This window comes from Notothenia coriiceps, unplaced genomic scaffold (assembly GCF_000735185.1).
Source record: "Notothenia coriiceps isolate Sejong01 unplaced genomic scaffold, NC01 NC01_scaffold00037244, whole genome shotgun sequence".
In the NCBI taxonomy this organism is placed as follows: domain Eukaryota; kingdom Metazoa; phylum Chordata; class Actinopteri; order Perciformes; family Nototheniidae; genus Notothenia; species Notothenia coriiceps.
Window position 1 is genome coordinate 7,293,655 of NW_011369945.1, and position 27,368 is coordinate 7,321,022.

General features: G+C 39.0%; 3 protein-coding genes across 3 annotated transcripts in view; all 3 read right to left on the bottom strand.

Annotated features, from left to right (window-relative positions):
- Positions 1–1,662: 1,662 nt before the first annotated feature.
- On the bottom strand, positions 1,663–4,158 carry LOC104964582 (vitelline membrane outer layer protein 1 homolog). The gene is made up of 4 exons (XM_010793415.1): positions 3,861–4,158; positions 3,199–3,311; positions 2,196–2,502; positions 1,663–1,745 (listed from the first exon to the last, which is right to left on the bottom strand). The coding sequence occupies exons 1-4, from the start codon at positions 4,068–4,070 to the stop codon at positions 1,743–1,745; spliced, it is 633 nt and encodes a 210-aa protein (XP_010791717.1). The 5' UTR covers positions 4,071–4,158; the 3' UTR covers positions 1,663–1,742.
- Positions 4,159–8,524: 4,366 nt separating this feature from the next.
- LOC104964583 (bromodomain-containing protein 2-like) lies at positions 8,525–10,525 on the bottom strand. Its single transcript, XM_010793416.1, has 2 exons — positions 10,393–10,525; positions 8,525–10,221 (listed from the first exon to the last, which is right to left on the bottom strand). Exons 1-2 carry the CDS (start codon positions 10,496–10,498, stop codon positions 10,091–10,093), a joined length of 237 nt encoding a protein of 78 aa, XP_010791718.1. The 5' UTR covers positions 10,499–10,525; the 3' UTR covers positions 8,525–10,090.
- A 6,029-nt stretch (positions 10,526–16,554) lies between these two features.
- The window catches only part of rftn1b (raftlin, lipid raft linker 1b), a 92,823-nt gene continuing 82,009 nt past the window's right edge, over positions 16,555–27,368 (bottom strand). Inside the window, exons 8-10 of the mRNA XM_010793417.1 lie at positions 26,643–26,746; positions 22,319–22,394; positions 16,555–21,567 (exon numbers count right to left, since the gene is read on the bottom strand). Of these exons, the coding sequence (XP_010791719.1) occupies positions 20,902–21,567; positions 22,319–22,394; positions 26,643–26,746 (846 nt within the window). The 3' untranslated portion in view covers positions 16,555–20,901. The remainder of the gene's footprint in view (positions 21,568–22,318; positions 22,395–26,642; positions 26,747–27,368) is intronic.

Here is a 27,368-nt window from a genome sequence, read left to right on the forward strand (position 1 = left end):
TATTAGCATTATTTAATGATACTATTTTATATATATATAGGCCTACACACATTTATTCATTTATAAACATATATATATATTAATGTTAAAATAGACATTTATAACATATTATAAATGTCTATAAAATATTAAATAAACGTTAAAATGTTACATGACAAACAAAAAAACGAAACATTATATATAGGCTATATATCAGATGTTTGCTAATGTATCCCTCTTATATCCATCAGGAATTAATATTAAATGATGAATTAACATTACCTCAGCACTGCATAAGTGTGGTCGTCAGTCATATTGACAAAGATATTGTATATTATGTATACAGTCTATGATATTATGCAGCGTCTATAAGGACGGTATTTTGCTTGTCAGATTCCTTGTCAGATTCAGATTTCGCGGGTGTGCCGTGTCTACGTAGAGCTTCGTCGATCCTTGCGTAATGCGGAAGTGGGCGTGGTTAAATCTAAACTGGGTTGGAATAACGATAGACGCGGCCCGGCTAAGGTAACTGGATGGCCTACCTGCCTATCAGCCTTCCATCTCGTGCAAAAACTTATCTCGTGCACTCATTGGTAATGTGCGCGTTCGTGTGTGTTGGAGGAGGGGCTCTGTAAGGAAGTCTGAAGGAAGGGCAGATTTTCTTTCGGCCGCCTACTTTCAAATTCTAGCGCACTCGAGCTGGTAGTTTCTCCATTCTTACCTACCCTACCTTTAATGGGCATAATTCAGCCTTACATTTGTGATATCTTTGGAACGTCTTCAAATGTGTTTGTAATGACGCCAATTAATCGATCAAACATTTGAAGATGACACATATAGCTCTCAGAACTTTAATAGGCTTTTCTCTGTACTTTTTAGCAATAACAATGATTTTGTCATGCATTTTTATTTTTAAACTTGAAATGAGTTTACTTCTTAGCTACACAGCTGTTCCCCTTGTCAAACCTCCTTCTGTTGATATTCATGAATCAGTTTCTTTCAAGCAGACAAACTTGAACATCTAACTCCAAAAAGTACACTTTGAACTTAGATATGAGGCCAGCCTGAGTGTATTACCATAACAGAGAGGCTCTCTGTGTTAAAACTATAATCACTTTGCCGTGACTTGCAGAATCTTCTGAAAACCATTACCACAGTGTTTGATAACGTCCTCGAGTTCCCTCCCCACACACTCTGGTAGCAGATTAACTACCCACCGATTAATTAACACAGTTACCTCTGTGTGTGCCAATCGGTGTCTTATCAACCTTTGTCAGGCCTTCAACTGTAAATTAATTAATATCCCCTCTCTTGTCATTTCTTAATTACCTAAGTTCCAGCAGGAATGATGGGAAAGGCCTGTGTCAGCGGCTCTGTTTTGTGCTCATGCTTATAATGACTTTGCTGTGAGCTCATTGGTTCATTAGACAGGATATGAAAACATGCTGATGAGAGGTGATCAGGGGATGACATGATGTATAAAGAGGCTCTTCAGACGAGGGGTTAAATTGAAGCAGCACTCCTTAATCTTTCTGTTGAAGGTGACACTGGACTTTGTGTAGAGCTGGATGTTCTGATAAATAACTCTCAGTTTATCAAATAACACCCTAAACTTTGATCTCAGCCTTATTAGAGTGTTTAAAAAAGAAGCAACTGACATTAAATCATTAAAGAGACAGCAGCAACTCAAATAAGCTTTTTATTATTCATCAGCTTTGAGGGTGAATCAAACTGCTCCGGCCTGCTTGATGTTAACTTGCTGTTCACTGTCAACAAAAACACCCAACACGAGTTCATGAACAGCAATACAATGTACTGTTTATACAGAATATATTACAATTTACATTTCAATCATTTTATTAAGTCTTCATGAAAACTTTTTTAATTGACAATCTCATAATACCGACCAGCTGTTCAGTACCTTTAAGGCAACATGGACAACAAGAACTTAAAGTGCTCAGAATTTGTGTAATGTTATCTGCTGGATTTCTTTGCATTTAAAATCAGGTTAGGGATAAAGCATGTTAAGACAAAAGGGTCACACTTTTGATGACAGAACCTCTAAAATGCTCACTCAATTTCTTATCCGGGAAAAAAACTGTCACTTGCACAAATAAACCTATGAATAGTCTATGAAATCCTTACATTCTATAGATGTTTCATTAACCCGTCAACTATCGATTTTTTGTTTGTTTTATAAATGCCCCCTGTCTTACCTGCTGAGGCTTGGCACAGCAATGGAAGCGCACGTCATTGAGGGTGGAGTCATCCAGGCCATACTGGTACTTCTCCATCTTGGTCTCGATGCCACAGATTCCTCCGTCACCACACTCCTCGCTCCAGGAGCCGTACTCTCCCCAGTCCAGGCCCATGCCCTCCAGCAGAGGGTTGCTGCTGCAGCGGAACTTGATGTTGTTGATAGCCGTGTCGTCACCAAACAGACCCTGATGGGGCTCCACGCGGATCTGGAAAGAGGTGAGCATGCCCCTGGGGCAGTACTGGGGAGGTGACCAGTCACCAAAGCTGGGCAGGAGAGGAGGAATACAAGAGAGGGATCAGGGGAACAAATCAGGAAGAGATCCAATTTGAAGACTGGAAACTCTGGAAGAGATTGGATACATTTACAAACGTGGTTTTGGAATCCTGGAAAAAAAACGCTTTTTATTTCCACTGTGAACATGATGGGTAACTGCCAGCTGCAGATTACTGTATTTATTACATATCTATTTAAACTTTGTAATACAGCCAGGTTAAACCTACTTAGATCAAGCATCTCTTTTACAAGATGGATCTGGCCACAGAGTTAATAAGTACTGTAAAACGTAAAACATTTGGAATGAGGCATTAGAAAGCCTTTTCTTTATTACCCCAGTCATTGATCCTCATACTGTTTAATTTTTTTTTTTTTTTGGTATGTTAGAATATAACAGTTTGCTGGATTATGTATAATTAAGATGGTGATTTATTTTTCCTTTGTAAATATCTTTGTAATGTGTTTTAATGTGAGACATCTAGACCAAAATCTATAAACTAACAATGTGTTAACACAACTGCAGATTTGATTTAACCTTAAACTCCTCATTAATAACATGTATGATTGCTGCCGAACCATGAACATTTATTGCCAACAAAAGAAGTGCATTATTATGAAAGAGATAGGATTTACGTTAGTCAGTGACATTTATTAATGGCATTAGTCAATTATGTATAGTTACTCACTAGCCAGTGTGGGATTCGATAGAGTAAACGAAGCTTCGGTTCTCGTCTTGGGCGCAGATGAGGCGGATCCCATTCAGAGCGGTGTCATCCGCAACGTGCTGTTTAGACTCCACCTGAAGAAACAGAAACAGTTCCCAGAACATCTCTTGATAAGCCTGCTTGTTCAGGTGAAACAGCTGCCAAATCTGGTGAAAAACTTAATGTCAGGTAAAGGTGTAGATTATTTGGTAGTCTATGTAGAGACGTGTATCTGGGACAACAAGAAGCTCTTTTCTATTTACAGTGCAACTCAGCCACTTAGGTTCACAGACATAAACAATGAAATAAATAAATCTGTTATTATTAATGCGTTTACTGTGTTTGAAACATCAGATATTTTTTCCCTTAAAGGATAGGTTCACATCAAGTATTACCCTTAAATCTATTTTTACATGTCCATTGGTATTTTTATGCTGTGTTTATCATCTTGTGCTTGCTGAAGAAGGAATCTTTTCTTAATGTAACGCCAATAAGAGATAGGCAGACATCATGCATGTTTCTTTCATTGTCCTTTTAGATGTTCTCTCTTTGACCTCAGCCTGTTTTGTCCCTCAGTTTCTTTCTTTGAATTTCTACTGTTGGTTAAATGCAGTAAAATATGAGTCCTATCAGAATGTCTTTACCCTGAGACTGAAGCCAACAGCAAAGAACTTTTCAGGACACATCTCGGACCAGGTCCAGTCTCCAAATATCTCTCCGTTGGGCACCGTGAGCAGAGACCTGTACTGTCTGCCGGTGAAGGCCGTGCCAGCTCGCTGCAGGAAGTTCTTCTCCTCACAAAACCCACTGGACAACACAGCCAGCATGGCCACGATGGTGGAAAGACTTGCCATATTGACAGCAATGATTCAGTGTTTCAGTCTGAAATGCCAACTAACAAGTACCGAGGGGTCGGGCTCAAAGCTCTTATAGCTTCCCAGTGATTTCTAAAATAGACCACTCGTATCAGGTTGAATCATTTACAGAGCGGCGTGGGATTGAACAGCTGGTGTTGGAGAAAGAAGTTTAGTTCAAAGAGGCTCTCTGCTGGGCTTCAAGGAATTCATTCACCTCTTACATTTCGACAAGCAGTGAATTCAATAGGAATTTGACATTAAAACGCCACAAAAACCTGCTACCTTTAGAAAAGTGATCCCTGGGGTAACGTTCAGCAGCAACAGAACCTTTTACACTTTAAAAAAGTCTTGTAATTGATGTTGCAATGGCAAGTCATAGCTTGAGTGCAGTAACATTAAATAAAAGATTATTAGAAAGGTTTATTTTGTCTTGCAGGGATACATGCAGATATCAGGCCTTATCTGATCTGATAAATCGATTTTTATTGAATTAAAGAAAACAACCTTATTCTGGGTTTCGGTATACATTGACACTTATTGACACTTTTCACACATAATACTCTCTGGTTTTGTCAGCAACACTCTACACAAAAAGGTTGTCCTGGTTCATTGTTAATTTTAAAATATTGATTCAAGCAGCTTTAAATCAGGTTTTATTTGCAGTGTGGAAGTGTCCAGAAGTGTTTTTAATAGTGATAAGAACCTCAAATGATTATACAGTAAGACAAAACTTCAAAAAACTAAAATAGCTAGATTAATACATTTAATTATATACTATTCATTAATAATATATGTTCTTCTGTCATATAGTAGAGTGGCTTTTAGAGTGTACCAAGTGAACACAGGAAGTTGTCCCCGTGTTTTTGCAAGTATACGTTTGGTTTTCAAACAGAAGATTCTATTTTTTGAATTTATTAATAATAATACAAATACTCTATCCAGTTATTTATGTGTTTCAGAAACACACATCCAACAAAAACAGAATATGTCAAGTACAAGACGTTGAGTGTTATTTCAAGGTGTGCCGCACCTTTTTCGAATTGACAGGTCGGACATATTTATCCTACAGAATTATCATAAACAAATGTTGGAGCAATTCATGGCACCTTTATTTCTAAGGACAATATGTCCGATTAGTCCTTGGTTGATTAAAAGGATAATGGAGGAGCTCTGCCATTTTCAGTTATAAACAATTGAGTGTCATCTCCCCACAATGCATTTGTTATCAGGCTGAAGGTGTCACAAGCTTTAATTATTTATATTGCAACAAAGTCCAGTTTTTCAGGAGAACTTTATTACGTGTTTCTTTGTTACCAACTCTTTCATAAGTCTTAGGGATGACTTAGAGATCTTTGTCCTTGTCTGCTTAGTGGGCTGAAGTCAAACCTAACACATGAAAAGAGAGGGTTACAGTATGAAACTTAACAACTACATGAGATATAAATGTCTAACAAGGCACAGAAGAAAAGCAAAGGGTTTCATAATACAAACACTAACGCCAACACACCTCTTTTTCCAAGTCCGTTGTCAGTTGCTCCACCTGGAAGCCGATAAAGAAGAAGAGGATCCCTACAGTCTTCTTTATGTGTTTAGAAATGTCTAAATGAAACAATGACCGTAATCACTTTTAGTAACTTATCCTATAGGCCAGGAATCAAATACTGTAAAGTTACAGGAAGCTAAAGTTAGCCGCATCTAAAAGCCAATACACTTTCAGAGTGAGAGGTGTGCTCTTAAGTAAAGTTTTCTTTTCGTCATGGAAAATGTTTTGTTGAACATAGCAACACACAGCTGTGGGTAAGGATAAGATATGTGAAATGTGCCAGGAAACAGCACCCTATTGCAGTTAACATCTGATGAAGCGTTTGCTGAAGATCAATGACAACCTTTCTCCCGTATTCACCTTTGTTCATTTGGTAATTCCCCGCCATTGCTTTCCCATACTATCACACTGTTCCTCCTTCCATTAAAACATCTCACATGTCAGCTGTTCAATGTAGCTCTTAAAACTTCTGTCGCCCAGACTGAGTATGTCATGGTTTTGGCAGTAGATATTCCGACTCAAAAGCAAGGCTCAGGGAAAGAGCAGGGAAAGAAGTCGCCAACAGGCAGTCAATCATCAAAGGCAAACAAATCCAAAAAGGGGGAGCGGGGAAAAGAAAAGGCAGGCAGCCAAACAAAAACAGCAGCTGGAACACTACGACTTCACGGGGCACAACGACAACCTGGCAGGGAGTGGGTGCTGCCTGGCTGGCATTAAGGACTAATGTTGGTGTGAGTAGTGAAGAATGAATGGATGAGAAGTAGGTGAGCTGGTGAGCCGATGGGTGTGGAGGTCAGGTGATGCTGAAATATATGAACGACCACAAGTAACAGGGGGGAATGTCTGAGGCTGAAGGGAGTTAAAAGGTGAAGACAACTAACCAACTGCTCACCATCACAGCTATCATGCTGTGTTCATGTTAGATCTGAGTTATCATAATTATTAGATTCCTAAATGTATATATTTACGTCATGGTGAACTCTGTTGAAACGGTGGAATAGGCTGTAATGATATCAGATATCGACTACATAGATATCATGGACAAAATAATTCACAATAACAATATTATCACAACTTTTAGAGAAAAAGAGAAAAATAGCTTTGTTCATTACAGATGAAACATTCCACTCATTTGGCTGTATGGCATTGAAAAAGGTGATGAAGCAAGTGAAACATGGTGAGTAAAAAGTAACATTACTCAGTTTTTACGTTTGTGGTATCTATCACCTCCTGAGTATATTTTCTCCTCCGGACTAATCCTTACCACCCTCCACCTCCAGGTGTGCCCCCCTGCAGCTCACCCTCTCCCCCCGGTAAGAGCTCAGGTTAGAGTGAAGCTATAACGATGTATATATATATATCTATATACTAGTCTCTGTTGGCCAGGATATTTGTAGATGACACATCTGTGGTGACCTCGACCTGTCTCTCAGCCAGATCACCCTCTCTTCCTGAGGAAATAACCCACAATGCTTGGTCTGATGGACCTTGACAACTGGAGGCACTGGAGTAGAAGTGATTAGAGAAAAAATTAGCTGAATGACCTGCTGGGTGTAGAGCGAGTAACGGGCTAAACAGTTTTCTTTAAGCCATTTAATTACAGAATAGAGGAGAACAATTGTTTCCTTTTCCAATAAAGCTAATTAAGCCAATAAAGTGGCAATGTTGGGCCTTTAATATCCTGCTTTAAAACCTCCTTCAGTGGAAACAAAGAATAGGAATCTGAAATAATAATAATAATTTGAGTTATCAAGAGCCCAAGTGCTCAAAGATGCTTTCGGAGATTACAAAATAACAAAACAACATTTAACACTAGGCCAACACTAATCACATATTAAAAGCCAGTCTAAAAAGGTCCGTTTTTCTCAATGTTTTGAAGCAGGTAAGGTCTACGTGTACGTTTTCTGTCCAGTGTGCTCTTTCCAACCCTGGCTATACTTTCCAACACGAGTCATACATGGTGAAAAGCTTATGGTTTTATAGGTTGTTTTACCATAGAGCATGTCTGTGTTGTTGTCGCCATACTCAGTCAGATATCACCTGATATACATAGCCACCTGTACAGAGAGATCTGTAATGGCAGACACATGTGGCTTATGCTATACAATCATTTGTAGATAAGATGAAACCAGTGTGACTCTTAGTCTTTACTGGCTGTTACTGTACGGAGGCGTGTTGTGTTTTTTACTTTTATTTGCAGCTCCAGAGCCTGAGACCGAAATCTTTTGATCATTCCTCAAAAACATACCTTGAGTGCATTTGGAAAGACAAATAACCAGAAGCACTGTGAAGAGTTTCATCGCCCTGTTGCAGTTCATATTCTCTGCACACCAAACTGCGCAGGTTTCACTGCCTGCAGCTCCTCCCAAACTCACACCATTGGATTCACATGGGGGAGATGACTTCCTGTTCAAACAAATCGATCAATGCCTTTAACTCAGTGAAAACAAAGAGACACATGCAACTCCAATTTTGACATGAGTGACTGCTGACACCTAGTGGAGGAAAATCATAATTACAATATGTGCACCGGTCAGGAGAGGCTCACCTTTTTCACTTAAAATACGAAGTTTACAGGAGTTAACTTGCCTTTTTAAAGCTATGGAAGGACATAATAAATGTATATCACAATATACTTTAGTATATTCCGATGTCTTTATATGCATTTGTATAGCTGTACTGTACTGTAGTTAAAAATAACAAAATCACATAAATGAGGGGGTTTTGTGTGCATGTGACTTTCATTAATGCACAGTGTGGTTAAATGAATCGCTTCTCCAATATATTTGTTGCTAATTTCAGTTAAAACAAATTGAAGGATATAAAATATACATTGATTCAAAATGCTGGTAATCTTCACAATTGAGAAACTAAACATGAATAACTATCACTTCCATTGATTCCAGAAAAAAGCCAATGTTTTACTACAGAAGAGAATGTTTTAATAAACACACTTGTCAAAGGAAAGGTATGCTTCTGAGAGGCAGCGATGCTCCTGTGAACTCTCTTCAGTAAACAACTAAGACTGGAATGAGAAATAACAGCGTGTAAAAAGGAAACAACATAACTCAAAAGAAAATAAGGACAGAACAGCAGAAATACAATAATTTGTGCAACAGTAAATACAGTTTAAGTATATACAAGCATATATTCTTTTACTGAACATTCAACAACAGCTTCAACTATGAATGGGGCTGTAAGGACTTTGATTTCTCTTAATAGGAAACTTTTGCTGTTACTTATCCAACAACATTGGTTCCAGTAAGTGCGGAGTAGCCAAAAGATTTCTTTAAGAATCTCTCACTGAGTTTTTAAGTGCTACAGATGTCTTCAAGAAACAGCTATGCAACTTCACATGTTCAGGAGATTCATGTGGAAATTAGAAACCTGCACTACAATCAGATAACATTCAGAAGCCTGTGTCCAGCTCTTAGGAATAGATACACACTTCAATTACAGTTTGACATAATGAAGAGCAATGTGGACAACAGTAAAGAGCTGATTTCAGATACTGAACACAGAATCAACTAGTGCCGTGTTTATAAGACTAGTCAGTCCAACATGGCTGGAGGACTATCAGAAAGTTAGTGCTGCCATCAAAATCAATACCAACTGAATGAGTATGTTACGTCATTGCAAACTTTGTAATTAAAGTATGTTAAGTCATTTCTATACTGTACCATGAACCCAATTTACTTTTAAAAACATGAACATGCCATACAAAGATACTGCAGCTAAAAGCTCAATGTCAAACTGATATTTAACTTCAAGAGAAATGTGTGTAAACACAAGAGGAATGATTCAGAACTCAAACCAAAGTCATACTTAAATGTCCAATACCAGAGGTTTGTTTTTCTACGACCTAATAACTCCTGGGAAGGAATCTTAGAGCTCCTTAACAATATATTATTTATCCAAATAACGGAAATATTATAAACAACCTAGATGATTAAGGCTGAGTCTAGGGGTTGATATTAAAATCAAGTGGAACAGAAGGCCAGATGTTAGAGAAGCAAGGCTTGAGACCAAAAAGATTGCTTGTTCAAATTCCAGTGTTGTCTGAGGAAATGGGGGTAAAGAAAACAGAATAAATAAACGCTCTTCCATTCCCTCTCCACAGAGGGCAGCGCAAGGCCAGCCGGAGCAGATTTGGAGTAAGGCCAATCTTTCCACATTTTTTAAAATCCGTTTCCCTCTTTGGGGGATCACCATAAAATTCTTCTTTATAAAAGAAACATACATTTGTACAAATATTTACAAAGGGGAGGAGGGGGAAACCAAGGCATTTAGAGTCTGGGTTCTACCGTTATCCAGAGAGACGTTGTTTCTCATCCCTCATTCCCACATTCAAAGCCACTGTTTTTCTATGTGTTTAATATCTTAGCCCACTGCCGTTCCAGGGTTTGTTGTGACCTGGGCCAGCCCAAGTCCCTGAGTTATTAGCATTTTTCTCTGTTAGCCAGGGCTGAGGGTCTCAACCAGAGTCTGAATCACTGGTGTCTGAGGACGAGGAGGAGGAGGAGGAGGAAGAGGAGTCAGAGCTGGAGCTGCTTCCACTGAGGCGTGCGGGCTGAGGGTTGGTCTCCACAACGCTGGGCTTCTCCACTGAGGAAGAGAACAATGAGCACGAGTTAATAAATACTGAAAGACCAGATAGAGCTTTTAATGTACCCTCTAAAATATTTAATGGAAACACACAATAATAAAGAAACAGATTACATCTAACATTTACTTTCAGAAGACATGCACAAACCGAATATGGATGAGAGTGCTTACCTTTAGGTTTCGTTGGTTTCTTGACAGAGTTGAGTTGCCCACTGACGTCCTGCAGCCTCCTCTCCAGCTCCCTCCTCTTCTCCAGAGTCAGCTCCTCTTTAGACATGGCAACACCGCCTTTCTTTCCTGCTGAAACTGAAAAGACAACGACGTTGTTACGGACCTTTGATCCACAGAGTAATGCCGTTAACAGACTATAGTGTATTGGAGTGTTTTGGTTTGTTTTGATTCAGAGAAGTCTTGGAAGGAATGTTAAAGTCAAAGAAAGGTAAGTAATGCTAACACTCAATATCAGGCATATTAGTCTGTGACCAAAAGAGCTGTAGATACATTCTGTATGCTGCCATTGTACATTTCCTACTATGAATTTTGCTTGCTTTAATCTTTTTCATCTTCTGTTCAGCTGCTTCATGTTCATGTCTGCCACCTCCTGTTATAGTTGAACATGTTTGTTTTCTTTTATTGGTTGTTTTAATAGATGATCTCCAATCATGAGCCCAATGTAATGCATTTCTATTTTAATGTTCAACCATAGTCACTCCATTGATTCTTAGGAATGATGTAGCTGAAGTTGCAGCTAAACAATCACAACATTTAATTTAAGCTGCAAAATTCTGGGAGTTTATTTATATCCAAGTAATTTGCCTTCGCATCACTTTGACATCACTTTGACATCGCTTTGACATCACTTTGACCGCTGGGGGGGGGGTGCTAGTGGACTAAACGGCGGATAATAGCGCGCCACATTTGCGCTTCAGATGAGGAGGTGAGGCCCCCTCATAACTGCATGAACCCGTATGGCACAATACAACTCAGACTGGCTCACCTGTACGTCAATCAAGTGGCAAATGCCATAGTAAGGATGGATGATAGGCTAACTAAACAAATGAAAATACTTTTTTTTTTTTTTTCACGAAAAAACGAACCCGTTATCCCGACTTTTTTAAAGTTACCGGTGCGCCAAGGAGGAAGTGGAGCACAAGGGAGGAGACAACCATTTCATTGCAGACTGTTATGTTTATGTGGGGAAATGACAGTGCATACATTATTTGAGATATATTTCGAACTCAGACTTAATTTTAAGGACATTTCGGCCAGGGGGTGTAGAGCTATTTGTTTAAGCACCGGATTGGCAAAACAGGAGAGTCTGTAAACCAGTCTGCTTGGATCTATGAATTAATGTCCGTGACTCTCAGAGCACCTGCTGCCCGCAGCTGTTTTATAGGGAAACAAACACTCAGAACACATACACACAGAGCCAGTGGCGGACTGGCCATTAGGACGTTCAGGGCGAATCCCGATGGGCCGGTACCGAAGTGGGTCCACCGTTTCCCCGCAGTGAGGCTCCCCCCCGTTGACAGTTCACTAGCCCCCCCCCCCGTTGGCAGTTTATGTGGGCTGGGCTGGGTGAGATTCCCAGGCTGATTTTTAGTCCCAGTCCGCCCCTGCACAGAACTAATAAAAGGGGGAGTAATCGGGTAGTTTGATGTGTGTAGAGGTGTGTGTGTAAGTGTGCATTGTATCAAAGAGTTTATATAAGTTCTTAAAATAAATAAAGCTCTTACATGTGTTGAGTAGGGAGTTTAATAACTGGAGATGGTGATGTCAGACTTTGCAAAGGTTTTAAGTCAGAGTAAATACAATTCACTTTGTGTGTGGTCTAGCTTTTTAGGATGACTAATGCAGGGTAGCAGACTTTTGGCGCCACTTACTGCCTGTGGAGTAGTTTGGAAAATACGATAGTTTGTGGGTTTTTTATTTAATTATTTTTCACACATATTTTGTGCATATTTAAACACTTCTCACAAGCACTTTAGGCTGAGTCTTAGACTAAATTAAGCACACATCCATCTGGAGGATTGCAGTTCTATTTTACGTAAGGCTGTACTAATTAATATTTTGTATAAACATTGGCTAAAGGAGAAAAGTAATGAAAGTGTTGCACATAGTGACAAGGTTTTAGAGAATTATCACCAGACTCTGCAGCTCCATTTAGCATATTGGCGCTTTAAGCACATGTTTTTGGTTTTAGAAACGTTTCTGTTGTTATACGTCTCACAGTTCAATACAACCTAATTTGCAGTTGAAACACAGACACAGACAGAGCTGTGAAAGTCTCCACCTAGTTAACATCGCTCTGCAATGTCATTAGCCCCTTAAATAAACACAGCTTGCTTCCTGGTTCAGTGGCCATCTGAACATTTATTACCTTTTAAAGACTACAAGTCTCTTACTGCTCAAAAAGCAGGCCAGGCTTTAGATTAAAGTGGACCTATCATGCTATATTTGAATAATATAGTGTAGGACCATACCTATATAAGGCATATTTATACTTTTTATTTTTCAAAATACCAAACAGATCATGCATTTTAGCCATTCCTCATTTCGCTCAATGTAACACTGTCTTTTCATGGGCTGATTCTGTGAGANCGGATCCTTCTACGAGACTTATGTCGGGGTCACCAATGTAGTGCCGAGAGACGGGAGTCGGAGGCGGGGTATCGAAGGTACAAGCTAGACTTTTATTTAACATCAGGACAACATGTAAAACAGCTTTCAGCCCGGGAAGAAACAGACCGGGGGAAACAAGGGTCCGGTCAACTCACTATGTCCGTGCGGAACAATACCCCAACCCATAGTTCCGTGGGTGAATAATGTCAATCACCACAATATATAAAATAGTATCATTAAATAATGCTAATACTTACACCAGCTGAGATGATAAAACACCAGTAAACATCTGTGTGTATAAATGAATAAATATATGTGTGAGTACATATAAGTGTGTGTTTATATATATATATGTTTATAAATGAATAAATGTGTGTAGGCCTATATATATATAAAATAGTATCATTAAATAATGCTAATACTTACACCAGCTGAGATGATAAAACACCAGTAAGACAAAAAACAACTATTCCTGCTTTACCGCGACCGCTATGGCTAAATCTAAACTGGGTTGGAATAACGATAGACGCAGCCGGGCCGGCTAAAATGATTGGTCGTGTTTTTGACAGTACTACGGCTTCCACAGATGAATTTTTTTTAATGTATTTATTCTCAAAGCATTTAATATATTCATTGCTACTGGGATGTTAAGAGCATTCCATGGAATATAACAAAAAGTGTTTCTGAAGTGAATTACCTACCCCACCTTTAAGTAAAGCACAAGGCATCTAGAATATAATATACAATTTAAAAATACTGGGCAAATGTTTCTACTTTACATAATAATATATAATGTGCTATAGTCACAACAACAGTTATAACTCTAGACTAGAGTATAACAATAGTTACCAAACAGTCATGCCACTGTAAAGTGAAACAAAATAATTGAATAATATTAGTTAAGGTATAAGCATACATTGTGCATAGTAAAATAAAAGTTACATTTTGTCTTAATCACTGGTTTAATGCACCATCCGGCCAGGGCTCTGTGACCCAATTCCAAACACAGCCAGGTGCATCTTGGGCCTAGCTTACATGCTAAAAGCTAACATACACATTTTGGATCCTGCCCCTTTTATCTTCAGTGAGGTGTGTGTGAGGCCTTACTGCTGTTTGTGACAATAACCCAGATGTTACTGCAGAAGCTGTTTTGTGGACTAAAATGAAAGAGCAGGGAAGTTTAACTGGCCGCCGGGATGCACAGGACTCTGGGAATGACGTTCAGGTGAGGTGAGTATAACAATTACCTACTGCGTTGCCGTGAAACGTAGCATCGTGTGTTTGTTGCAGCATTGTGAACACTGTATGCTCATGTTGTTTCTGACTGCAGCCACTGTGGAGTTTGTATGGGCTTCATCTCTGTGCTGTCAACGTTTTTTATTCTACTGATTATTATTTATTTAGCACGATAATGATTATTGTTTGGTACTTTTCTGGTTAAGGCTATAAGCCTACTGATAAAGGTGGTTGTGTGTTCATAATTGATAGTAAGTTATAGGCCTCTACATTTGCTGCATATTTCCTTACTATGTAGCCTATTGATTTTATTATTGGGTTTGGAAGTTAACATCGTTTTTATTTTTATCTAAGAACATGTTTAGTGCTGCTAGGATTACATGAGAAAAAAACATCTTAAAAGTAGACCAATTGCACCTTCACTACGACTTTACAGACCATTTAAAGGTTAGAAAAACGTGCAAATTGAGCATTTCAAAAACCCCAAAGGTTTTGTTTTGCTCGGAAATGGAGAGAAGTAACCTAAGGTCTCATTGGAATAACTTTAACCTAAACCTTTTGGGCGTTTTATTTAATAAATTAGAGATTGGACTAATGTCTAATGACTATTGTGTATTCTGAGGTCTATTTCATTGCATATGAGGCCAGCCACTAGATGGCAGTGCTGCGTCAAGGGGAGTTTTTTTTACACTCAACTCACTAAAAATACCTTTTTATGGCGGCACACATCCAATACAAACATATTAGATAGATTTTATGTGTGTATGAATTCTGGATCAATTAATTCTATGTTGAACACCTGGCACAGCCTTGCAGCTCCACCTCTCGCTCTCAGTGAACCACAAGGCCCTCTGGGCATGAAGGCTAAAACCTGCATTCAATCAGCATCAATAAATGCTGTAATGGCATCCTGTACCACAATCATCAAAAGCACATTTCCTAGACTCTCAAAATGAACTTCATTGTTCAAAACATGCTGCAACCTCAGGGAGTTGTTGTGTAGCATTACATCTGGGTCCCAGTGTGGGACCTCAAGGATGTAACGCCCCGGGTCATGCGTCTAATGTCCAAACTACAGGCTCAATGAGTTTCTGACCAGCTTAACGTCTCGCCAATGGTCTACAATCTGCCTCAAGAGCAATTAACGCTTCCTGTAGTGAGCAAAATGGATTTGGTGTGTGTGGTTTTGGTTGAAGGCAAAGCTCTCCTTTTAATGACCTTAAGCTCCCCTGGGCTACCAGCTCATGACTTATAGATCACATCGGCTGTGTTGACTCAACTGTAAATACACTTCTGTTCATAAAACACCGTAGGGTTATTATCATGGCTGTCGGTTGCGGTTTTTACGTGAAATATGGATGCATGAGGGACCGTTTTGGGGCTATATGGCATTGTTTTGATGTAAGGGCAAGACAAATTGTATTGTTGTGATGCTTGGGTGTAATAACTATAAAGTTGATCTATTCTAAGGTTCCCACAATAATGAAGGTAATAACCAGGAAAAAGCAGATTCAAACAATCATCCTGGCCATGTTGTACTTACATTGTGTTCAGTTTATTGAAGTCGTAATTTCATCTTTCAGTATTTATCCAAGGGCAGTGTTTGCTGTCCTTGTGTGCAGCTGGAACAGATAACTTACATTTTTGCTGGTTAATGACACAGAGGTTTATTGATTCTGCAGATTCTCACAGATTTAGGTAAAGTTGACTGAAATCCTCTTATTCTTCAGATATTTATATCTGTAATATCAGTCTCTGTATTGTGAGTTTCTCCCATACTGAGAAAGCAGCTATGTAGTCAGTTGAGATTAAAAATAGAAACATTTAAATGACAATGCTTATTTTGTTTCACGTTACTGTGTTGCAAACAAGCAGCCTCATTTCAGAGGTGTAGTTTTTTTGTGCGGGAAAGTATCATAGTTGTCTGCAGGACATTCTCAAAATATTGAAGTGACTGTTATTTTGTATATATTATAGATTGTTGTGTTTTTATTTAGGTCTTAATGTGTGCACATGTAAAAATGTGTCTTGACTGTGTGTAGATATATATATATGTATATACATATTTGCACACATATTTTTACATTTTATATACATTCGTTTTTATATTTGGGATTGTGGGAAACAGTATTTCCATCTCTCTGTCTGTACACACAAACTGGAAGATTGACAATAAAGTTGACTTTGAATAACATACTCCAAAGTGATTGAAGTAAGTTATGATTTTTTACCTGATATTGACTCAGTCAGACTTGTCTCAGGCCCAACTAAAATGGGTTTGACTTTAATACTGATTGCAGGAGGTATGTGTTTAATGTTTTACCTCTAACTGGAAAAATGAAATGGCAGTTCACAAGTCAAATCTAGAGCTCCAACTTGAATTCCTTAAAATGCTTTGCTCTGCCTCAATAAGCTGCCTCAACAAACATAAGCTGTATTCCATTTGACACAAAGAAACAAAGACATTTGTACACATTAAATATAAATCATTTTATAATATACAAATTGTACAGATGTCATGAACAATAGGAATGTGGACATACTCAGGATAGCAAAGATAAAGAATACTTTTTTCTTCCTTGATAGCAAACACTGCTATGCAAGTGACAACAGCACATGATCAAAGATACTCAACATTCAAGATGGCAGCGAGGTGATAAAAACACATCAGGGACAAAAACCTAAGAATACATTTTCCGGAGGCTGTGAGCAAGCTAAAGTGACAACACAGGGAAAAAAAATGACGGCATCCTATTGTATCATGTTCTGTCATTTCTACTTTGCCCATTTCACATCTTAGTAGCACACAGGAAATGAACCATTACGTTGTATTTTTTCTTAACAGCGTTACCAAGAACGATTGCACCGGCAGCCATACTGAGACAATTATGCTGATAGAAGACAGGAAACTGTATATTACCCTTTCTTTTTTCTTTTACACAAATGGGCAGAGAGCTGCAAATGTATAAAGTCTAACATTACTCAAAGGTCTCCCTCTTTTCACGGACGGCTAACTTAACATGGTTCAACATCATTTAACTGATAGAGTGTAAGATCCTGCCTCGCTTTTCTCTCCCTGTCGTCTGTGTTTTTCTTTTTTCCAGGATAAAAAAAAATCACTATTACCCACAGTCCCTGGAGTGTACTCATGTCAGAGGTTAGACTGAGCTGCCACCAATCAGCCCTTATCAGGCAGACAAGGGGCCCTGAAGGCTACAGCCGCAGGTAGGACAGGCGGATACAGGACCGGTTGTAACTTTTGTCAAGGTTACGATCATCCGTGTTTGTGGATGTCCAACCGGAATGTAGTGGGAGTCAAAAACACAGTCATGTCACATGAGATCACCTCGCCGCTTAACTGATTTTCCAAGCCCTGCTCCTCTAGATGAAGTGGAATATGATCTGTCTGTTTTCCCAGAATACCAAAGGGGAATACATGTCACAGTTTTACGATTTAAAATAAAAACAGAAGTCGAGAATACTGATATTAATTCATATCTTTAGAACAGATAGATGACAGTAAGAATGTCTATCTTGACGCAGGGCGAAATGAAGAAATTGATTCAATCTGACGGATTAAGTTGACCAGAATTCACTGGGGATATTTCTAAAATAATGCTATTCATAATGATCTCGACAGCTATCAAAAGGCGTCTTTTGGTATTGCCTTTCATAATTCATTTTTGTCACAATTTGAATGTGACAGCTGAGTCTTATTTGCTCCCCAGCAGCATTGATGCAAGAGGGAGAATACAATATTTTCTTGAATACAATAAGTGCTTATTAAAGCTGAAACAGCCGATAGCTAAAAGCAGCTTGGAGAATTAAGTTAAAAAAAATGAAAATACCACAGAAGATATTATAATATGATTTGATATAATTCAATATTATCAGAGTGGTTATTTGTCATGTGCTCGTGCAAACTCCTGTGTACAGAATAGATCCATTCTGGCTCACATATGGCCCTTGACTTTGCTGCTATTAGCGATCACGCTCATGGGTCTGGACTCCGTCATATTGGAGGGCGAGAGGACAAGGAGCATATGTTTCTGTGGGTCCGCACACGGCAACCCCTTGGTTTTAACACAAACCACAGCCCTCGGGAGGTAGCTCAGAGAGTCAGCCAGAAATACATTTTAGCAAGCTTTAGAGCAACAGCATAGGCAACACAAAGCCTACAATAAAATCTCTAGACTCAAAAAAGAACATTCACAATAATAAAAAAAGTTCAAAACGTCTTAAAAATAACTCCAAAACATATTACCTTCATATAGACAAACACTTCAAATCTTTTTATCCCCTCACTCTGAATTCCAGTAATAAAAGAGGGAACAACGGCTTCAAAATACCAACACTGACTGTAGCAAATCTTTCCTGTTTGACTATAACAAACATATAACACTGAAATCACCATTGTGCCTCTAAAAGACATAGCTAAAAAGCAGATTGTGGGGCATTTACAGTATAGTAATAAGGCTAAGCTGGTCACAGTTTTTATATTCTACTCTACACAAAATCACTTGCCATTTTACATTGAAGAAAATCTCAGCGGCGGGTGGATTTATTGAAGAGAGCACTTATTCAGAGTAATCAATCTTACTTGTGTGTAATTGAAGAGTTTTATCTCCAAAAGGGAGACATTTTTTCTTGACCGAAGTATCAACTGTTCTCATAATGACAAAAGATCCAAATGATGACATATAGTATGTGTGAAGGTGGACTGCAGGTAGTTAAAGTGTGTAATTTCTTTGCAATATTTGATATTTTTTAACAAAAGCTCCTCCCCCTCAGTGCAAATGATTCCCTATGACATCACCGTTAAATCTGATGGCTATTTGCTTGACATGTTGAGGTGTTTTGCTGTCAATACATTCCCCAATAAGTGACCCCCATTACAAATTCATGCTTCCTGACAGATACCCCACTGACAAAACCCATTAGTGAGCTAATGAGAGCTCTGCGCCATGAACGTCGACACCTTCCTCCCTCCTTTTCACATCACCCCATCCCCTTTTTAAAATGGAAAGCTACACGGTGCCATGAAACAGCACATTATGACTTGGTTATTGTCAGAAATTATGTCTGGAAAGAGGTGCTTAAAGAGCTGGGGGTAAAATAATGAAGGAAATCTCAACGGGGAATGTGGAACGCAAACGGCCGTTACTTTAGATGAGCCTATTCATTTCTTTTATTTGACTCTCTTATACTTGGGTCTTTCTGTTAGGCTCTCAACGTCTGTCTCAATTTCTCTCTCAATCTTCAGTTTTGGTCTCAGTGAACAACAAGGCTGTGCTCTGTCCTGACCAAACATCTTAACCTTGTTTCCCTACTGACAAGAGCTTTTGTTTGTGGCCATTGGCTGGAAATGTAATTTAAAAAATACAACTTTGCCCAGAAATGAATCCTCACTCCTGTACTGTATGTGAAAGCCAACTAGGTGCATCAAAATATGAGTTCTGCCCCCGAGCTGCAAACATTCAGCTGAATTTCACATCCTTATCTGACTCGGCGTTGAATATGGAACATTCTGTATGCAAGGTGAGCTTAGCACACCACACCAAAGAGTGATTATCGGCTCTCTTTGAAGCACTTGACGGCTTTGAGCTTAGCGTAAACAATTATCTCTTCACCCTGCTTTGGATTGCCTTTCGCAACAAATGCCTTTCCCATCACCTCTACCACTGTCTCCTACAAGTTCCCTCCAACAACTTACTCTGCTGCACAGAACTAAGGAACTGGAAATGGTGGTGCAGTATGTGGTTACATGGAGATGCTTTCCTGAGCAGATTTTTTCTCAAACTGTCAGTCCTGTGGATTTGGGAATGTGTGAGCTGAATTTTCGTAGCTTCCGAAACTACGAGAAAGCTGCTCAGTACATGTACCTCTTGTAACAGGTGCTACCTCTGGGTACAAATATTAGCTTTATCCTTTACTGCCAGAAAACTTTCTCAATCACTGATCTTCTTTAAGTTTATCAAGTTGACCCTTATTATTTTCAATCTTACCTATTGCTGTTAAATTTCCCCACGGGGATTAATAAAGATCCATCTTATCTTATTCGAAAGGTCGGCATACAACTCTGTATTTGACATTACAATGAGAATCATGTTTCTTTCCCCACTCACGTGAAGCCCTGATCACACCAGAAAGTGTCTAATTTATCCACATAGCTATTGGTGATGTGGGACTATTGGCAGGACTGATTGATAAAGTCAGTTTCAATAACTCTCCTAACATTTTTTTCTGTCTGACAGTTTTTTTCTTCTTGATTTTCTTCTTTGTTTCCTCAACGTTGAACAGTGTTAGGACAGCTTACTATTGCACAACATTGTGTAAAATGGATAATACCTAAATTTGTTTCTCTCTTTGACAAACAAACCAACTAAATGTGATTTCATTAAAAGGAAAGACATTTAACTTTCTCAATTTCTGAAGTGACCAGGAATTTAAACAATTTCTCATTCTTCTTTAGTTGCAGGAAAACGTGCCCAAACCGATCAAGACATCATTCTAGATATTCACCCCCCGTTGATTCCTCTGCTCTGTCTTGCATTGTCTATACGTCCACTATACTGCACCAACATCTCCTGATATATACATTCAGTATGTGTGGTCATACAGTAGAGCTGATATCTGCTCTGTAGCTACACTATGGCAGGTTGCGGGGAATTGTTTAATAAAGATGGTAGGTTTGGAGAATGATGCAGCGATGGGGATCGAAGCCCCTTTTACATGGATCAGGGACAACACTGTGAACCATTCCTTAAGATATAGAAGTTAAGAGGTAGGGTGGGGAAAAACCTTGACTTGGACTACTTGGGGCTACTCTGGAGTCTCCTCTGAGCTTTGATTAGTTGGTGTGGTCTTTGAATCCGCCACATTTTCCTTGGCGATGACATCCACGCCTGCTGGTTCTTCTGTCTTATGTTTCATCACAATCTCTTGGCCCTCGTCTTTCTCCTCATCCGTCTCCACCCCATTTTCAATCACAACTTCTGCTACCCTCTCCTCCACCTTTTCTTTGGTCTCGCTCTGTGTTTCAACAGCCGCAACGATTTCCGTCACTTCCTGGACTTCTCTCTTTTCTAAAGGCTCTCCCTTTTCATTTGATCCCTCCCCATCCAGTGCTATCTTTTCTTCTTCCTCTTCTTCTGTGACGTTTTGTCCTTCTTTTTCTTCTGTCTCTGCTCCTCCATCTTTCTTTTCAAAAGTCTCTATGCTGATTTCAATCCCATCAATCATTTTGTCTGCCTCACTCCTCACCTCCCTTTCTTTCGATGTCTCGCTTTCTCTTGCTGCCTCTACATCTGTTGCATTCACTGCTTCCTCCCTACTGTTGTTTTCCTCTTTCTCAACATTTTCTTTGTCATCAAGTATCTTGGGATCCTCTGCATCTTTCTCGGTTTTAGTTTTCTTCTTCTTCTTGTTCTTTGCTGTTTCTTTGATGCAGTTCTTGTTGGACTTGCTTCGGGGCTTGAAGATCAATTTCTGAAACAAACGAAACAACGTTAACGTATGTGACGCATTAGCATGTCAGTGGAATGACTCGCGACTCTTAAAACATGCTTTTGGGCACAAAGCTTAATTAAGAATAGATCAACGTGAAACTAATATTGCACTGGGAAAACGAGCTAATTCAAATGAGTCTCATTGATGCCGGGAAGGAAATTGAGGCCATTTTTAGGGTCCCCCAGGCCTTCAATCTGACCAAACAAACCAGGAAAAAAATGTAATGCAATATATCCTCAATTACTTGAACAACTTCTGCAGGGTTCAACACACTGCAGGGACACAGAGTACTGAGATAGACTGCTAAGAAACGGCCAAGAAAATCTTGTTAACGCTAGCAATTCCCGAGTCTTAAGGCCTATTACATTTTTTTTCGTGATGGCAGTTTAAATTCGGGTCACAGAAAGCATCAACATGGATTCATTTCACAGTGGACAAAAGGTCAGCTTTAGAGGTTATTGTCACTATTCAGGGTCACGAAGAAAGTATTATCAGCTGTTTTTCTCCAAACAACACATCCGCTGTTGCTGAGGAGTTCCCAATATCTCAAACAGAAAGGGAGTCAGTTTGTTTTGTGTATTTGGCAACTTAAAACCAAAACAGCTGTTTTTACCACCAAGGTGGTAAAAGGTGATGTTGGCCTGGGATTTATTTCAAGCATGTGGCAGAAGACTGGAGGGAGACCCTGTATACACATTAGAAATACAGAGAGGAATGTGAGGTTGTGTACCTTGGATTCCCTCCTCTTTCGGCCCAAGACGGGTCTCTGCAGAAACACGATCTGTTTGGTGGACAGACTTCCATCACTGAAAGATTAGGACGGAGAGAGAAAAGGAACGTTAAGAGGATATCAGCTGAAAACGTTGGCAATTAGACGCAACATTGTATGTCTTCTTCTTCTTCAAACGTTTACTCTTATTTGTTGAAAAATATCAAATAAGAAAGGAGATAGAAATGAGCTTTTCCCACATGCTTTTTCAGAAACGATGTAACGACAACACTTCATAATTTACGAGATCCTTTGCTTAAAAAATGCTGCAGAACTCCAAGATAAATATGCATACATCATTTCAGTTATAGGCTTGAATCCTGAAATAACACAGATTGATCAACACTCTTTCTGACCTCCATCAAGATAGCCAAATGATGCTGGCAACCGTTCATGCTTCACGCTCTTATCTGACAGTGTAGGATAAAGGCTCACATTTGTGGCCCAACCTCTTCACTGCTGTCATTAGTCAGTGTCATTTCCCCCCTTATGTTTCAGCCTTGCAAGGAAATGGGTTTTTCTCATGCACTGAGGCGTATTTAGAAGTTTGCCTGAATGTCTGAGTGCAATTTTTCGAAAACCTTGAACTTCTTAGAACATGTATTTCTTCTCTGTTCCTCAATTCCCCAAAGATAATCCTCCATCCTATGAACATGTCACATTTCTGTGTTCAGAGGAGGATAATCTGCACAAGTGATCACACTGACAGATTAATTGTGGCAGGAAATGCAGATTCATTTCTGAGCGGGCTTCCTGTCTCTCGAGCTCTCTCTCCTACTCCTCTGTCTGTATCTTTGTCATTCACAACCTCCTTAATATTTCAGCTTTCTCTCTCCAACTAGCTGCTTACTTTTGCCTCTCTGCTGTTATCTCCTGGGATTTTTGACAGTTTTATTGTTTGTTTCTGCTTCATTCTTTTATTTATCTCTTGCCATTATTGGACGTGGCTTAAAATGAGATATGTTGTCCTGTGCTGTTATCTGACACAAGTTCAATAACACATGCACACGCCTGAACACACATACTCACAAAAGGTTAGGTGCTGTCTAAAGTTAAGCTGCCAGCTCAGCCCTGCACATGAGGACAGATGGCAGCTTTATGATCGCTGCAGAACCTTAAAAGCCTGCTACAAATCTTCCCTTTCTCAACATCAAATGGACTTGAGACTCCTCTAGCAGAAGGGCTTACTATCTTAACCATCCAAAGCCCACCACAACTTCTTTTTTTTCCATTACCGCCTTCCTTCTACCATTTATCCATAAGCTATTTTCTAGGCTGTCAAGAATGCTGGACGACTTCCTTTTCAAACTAAAGTTGAAAGCTAACTGGAGTTCCCATTAAGCCAAAGAAGAGTGGATGTCTTAGAAAATTACAGGCCTTTACCAAATCTACTTTTGGATGTCTTTGTCAGCCGTAACATATTACAACATTGAAGCCTTATGGAACAGGAATGGCCTGTGTTTATTTTAAATAACTGTACCTGTTGGCAGCAGAGAGAAGTCTACCTTCCCCCTTTGCTGCAAACTGACTCTAGTTTATAATCAAAAACCCTGAAAAATCTAATTCTGTGCTCCAAAATGCCAATCGTACTTCAAGAAAGACTCAGATTAAGACTTTATAATGTATATGCTGAACCCTGTTATAGTCTCTAGTACGTACATTTAGATACCTGCGAAAATGACCCAATGCGCCCGAACCTTGTTGTTTCCTTGTTGTATGTTCTGTTGTTCGACAATAAATGTAGTGGAATTCACAGTTACTGTAGTTAATGGCTCTAAAATGTAATTACCATCTTCATTAATTGAATGCGGTGAACAGAAATGCCTGCTCCGAGACAACTACATGAATTAATGTTGTGGAGAGAAGCCGCTGAGCACCAGTTAGCATTAATTTCAGACGTGGCTGAGATCACTGACACTTATCCCCCCCCAGATGAAGTACCGTCTGCAAACCCCTCAGACTACAAAAACCGTGCATTTGCAAATTTGCTATTAAAAGAATTGAGGAATCAACAGCACAAACACAAGTGTAATGAGTTTTGCTAATCTGAAATAGATCATCAACCATTATTTTGGCGCAAAATGTTACGAGGCAAGGAGAGAAATGAGCTCCGTCTCGTACTGTATCTAGGCCGACTGATTAATTAGCAATGTTGTGCTGTTGTGTTTTGGCTTTTTGAGAGAAAAGGAAAGTAGAAAAAAATCACAAAGGATGAAAATAGAGAGGTAATTAATCAGCTATGCTATGAAAGAGCAGCAAACATGACCAGCTGAGGTCGGAGCCGAGCTAACAGTATTTGGTCAGTGTACTGATGGAAAGACTGCATGTATACTTTGTCAGTTTGACACAACTATAAATCTACTGTAACAATATACCAATGAAAATCAATTAGAAAACAAAGGCTAAAGCTTATGATAGGAGTATGTTAAAATAATCTCATTATTTTGGCTAGTTAAAACAATCTTTCCCATATTCAATTTTCTTGTCTTCCTAGACAAAGTGCAAAATATTCTGCTGCTCTGAGATTGTGACTCACTAAATAATTGAACAGCATATTACAAAAGCGCTCAGAATTTACAAATGGTCCAATTTGTGCATGATGGCCCTCCTGCGGTCTGAGTCACTATTTACAGCAACGGGCATTGTAACATCCACCATGTTGTTAAATCTGTGAATAAGCTAGTATTGTCAGATGTCTTTTTTTCTCAGCCCTAAATGTGCTTACTAGAGTATTATCTACATGAAAACATTTAATAAACAGCTGTTTGTTAATTTGTTTAGTGTAATTTAGATTATTTCTGAGTTAACAAGGTACTTCGGTCTTTTCCTTTCACTGGTTTGATGAGACTTCAGTGTTCTGGAGTGGGATATTTCACTGTTGCGGACGGTACATTATCATTTTGTTGAAGAATAAATTGTGTCTTGAAGTAAGGCTCTCCGGGGTGCCTGAAGAACATGCAAAGCCTTTGACCAAAAGCGGATGTACACTCATTTAGCAGGCATGAGTGATGAGTCAGCACAGGCTAAGCTGAGGAACCGTTACATTCGAGGCGAGAGATTTTCCACCAACAGTCAGAGCTGCTGCTTTTAAACCTTCACAGCTGATGCTGCTGCTGCTGCTGCTGCTGCTGCTCGGCTCACAGATTAGCCTAAATTGGCACAGATTTAGGTCAATTTATTCTAGAAGCCATATTTCTTTGAACAAGAACTTGAACAGATAACGTGTTTTTAATACAGTTCCTAGTGTTTTCTTAAAGAGTTATCTCCCAACAAACCAAAAGAAAGTATGTGCATTATTTGTTAACACTGCAGTGATAGAGAGATGTTGTATTAGATGTAAAAAAAGCTAAAAAATAAATAAATGTATGAACTCAGAATTGTCTTGTTTTTAAGCTTGGTGACAATGCACTTTTGGGATCCTCCAGTGGGTTGTTAAATGATTGAGGAGCAGAGCTTGAACAAAATAAAACACATTTACGACTTACGACTACAGTAAATAAAATGGTAAGATACTTCTACTTAAATTGAGATAACTTTATTCAGATCTCTCACTGCATTCTATTATTGATCTTTATTCCATGTTATCCCTTTTGCATTTTCTTTTTTCTTTTTATATTTAAAATCATATTTACTTCTTTCTTTTAAGATTAGATTAGTTTAGATTCAACTTCATTGTATTGCAGTACAAGTAACGGGACACAGAAATGCAGTTAGCATCTATTAAGAAGTGCAAGAGAAGCAGTAAAGTGCAGTGTCATATCTGTAAAGTATAGGTGCAATGAGGTTTTTTAAATATGCAAGATATAAAAAAGTCATATACAGTATGAATGCGTATAAGCTCTATAAACAGTATACATATTGGATACAATGAGAAAGTGTAGTCACTATGGACAGAATAAATATGAAACACTAAGACACAGTATTGACAATTGAATATGAATAAATATGAGTACGCTATATAAGATATAACCAGTTTGGACAGTTATACAAATAAGATTATTTTAATTAGTCACAGATAAAAGAATACAAAGGACATATGTACATTAGTATTCAGTCCCTAGGAGACACATAAATCATCAGTGGCACAGCTAATTGGTTTAATAAATCACATGATTAGCTAAATGGAGATCAGCCATGTGTTCTGAATACTTTTGACTATTAAATTAGAAAAAGGTAAAGCAAAGGCTTGTGGAAGTCAGAGCAGTTTCTTCTGGTTTCCAACAGGGGTCATTAGTGGTCATAGATGACCTAATGTCCCTTTTCTTGGTCCCATAAGTGTCATTACCTGTTGGTCTTGATTACAGGAGTTGGCAGCACACAGGTGAGCCTCCATCCATACGTGGCCAGGGACTGTAGCAGAGGAACATAATCTGCCTTCACCTGCAAACCCTGTGGAGAAAAACATGTCCATTACAACCCGCAATCAACCAAAACAACTTGAAACCTGTTCATGATCCACACTCTTATCCCTTTAAACACCACGTATGCTGCACAATGAACAGTACGTATGCATCTTATGTAGCAGAGTGCATTCGCTGCTCTGATTACAGCTGTGATGCAACAAGGTAAGAGATGTAATCAGGCACTGTCAGCTTCGCTTTAAATCTCAGTTAAAAACAACCCTTTCCCTCTCAGATATGATTGCTTTAATACTATGAATGTGTGCAGATGGAGAGGTTATTTTATAAAGCAATGTACACAGGAAAGATTAAAAACTGAGACATAAAGCAACTGCTGCCGAAACTCCCTTGTTGCCATGACTCTACACGGCAGCCATCTCTATTCATGACAGGCATTTGTCAGCACAGTAAGTCCTTGAGCAAATAGACTGCTCATGTGAAACTGCTCATTTTGTGGTAAACATTTAAAAGCGTTGAGTCAAGAAGGGATGAAACACAAACATGAATATGCTTATTTTGACTTGGACAATGAGCCTGTTAGCAGTTCAAACTGAAATACACAGATGAGTTAGAGAACACACACACACACCCAGGAAGTGTGCATGTGGTTT

What these genes read in the sequence shown, in the direction of transcription:
- LOC104964582 (XM_010793415.1), bottom strand. Translation starts at nt 4,070, where the DNA reads ATGGCAAGTCTTTCCACCATCGTGGCCATGCTGGCTGTGTTGTCCAGT. An exon ending in CTGTTGGCTTCAGTCTCAGG is followed by an intron (nt 3,312 to 3,860) that starts GTAAAGACATTC and finishes CTGTTTCTTCAG; the next exon opens with GTGGAGTCTAAACAGCACGT. An exon ending in ATCGAATCCCACACTGGCTA is followed by an intron (nt 2,503 to 3,198) that starts GTGAGTAACTAT and finishes TCTCCTGCCCAG; the next exon opens with CTTTGGTGACTGGTCACCTC.
- LOC104964583 (XM_010793416.1), bottom strand. Translation starts at nt 10,498, where the DNA reads ATGTCTAAAGAGGAGCTGACTCTGGAGAAGAGGAGGGAGCTGGAGAGG. An exon ending in GAAACCAACGAAACCTAAAG is followed by an intron (nt 10,222 to 10,392) that starts GTAAGCACTCTC and finishes TCTCTTCCTCAG; the next exon opens with TGGAGAAGCCCAGCGTTGTG.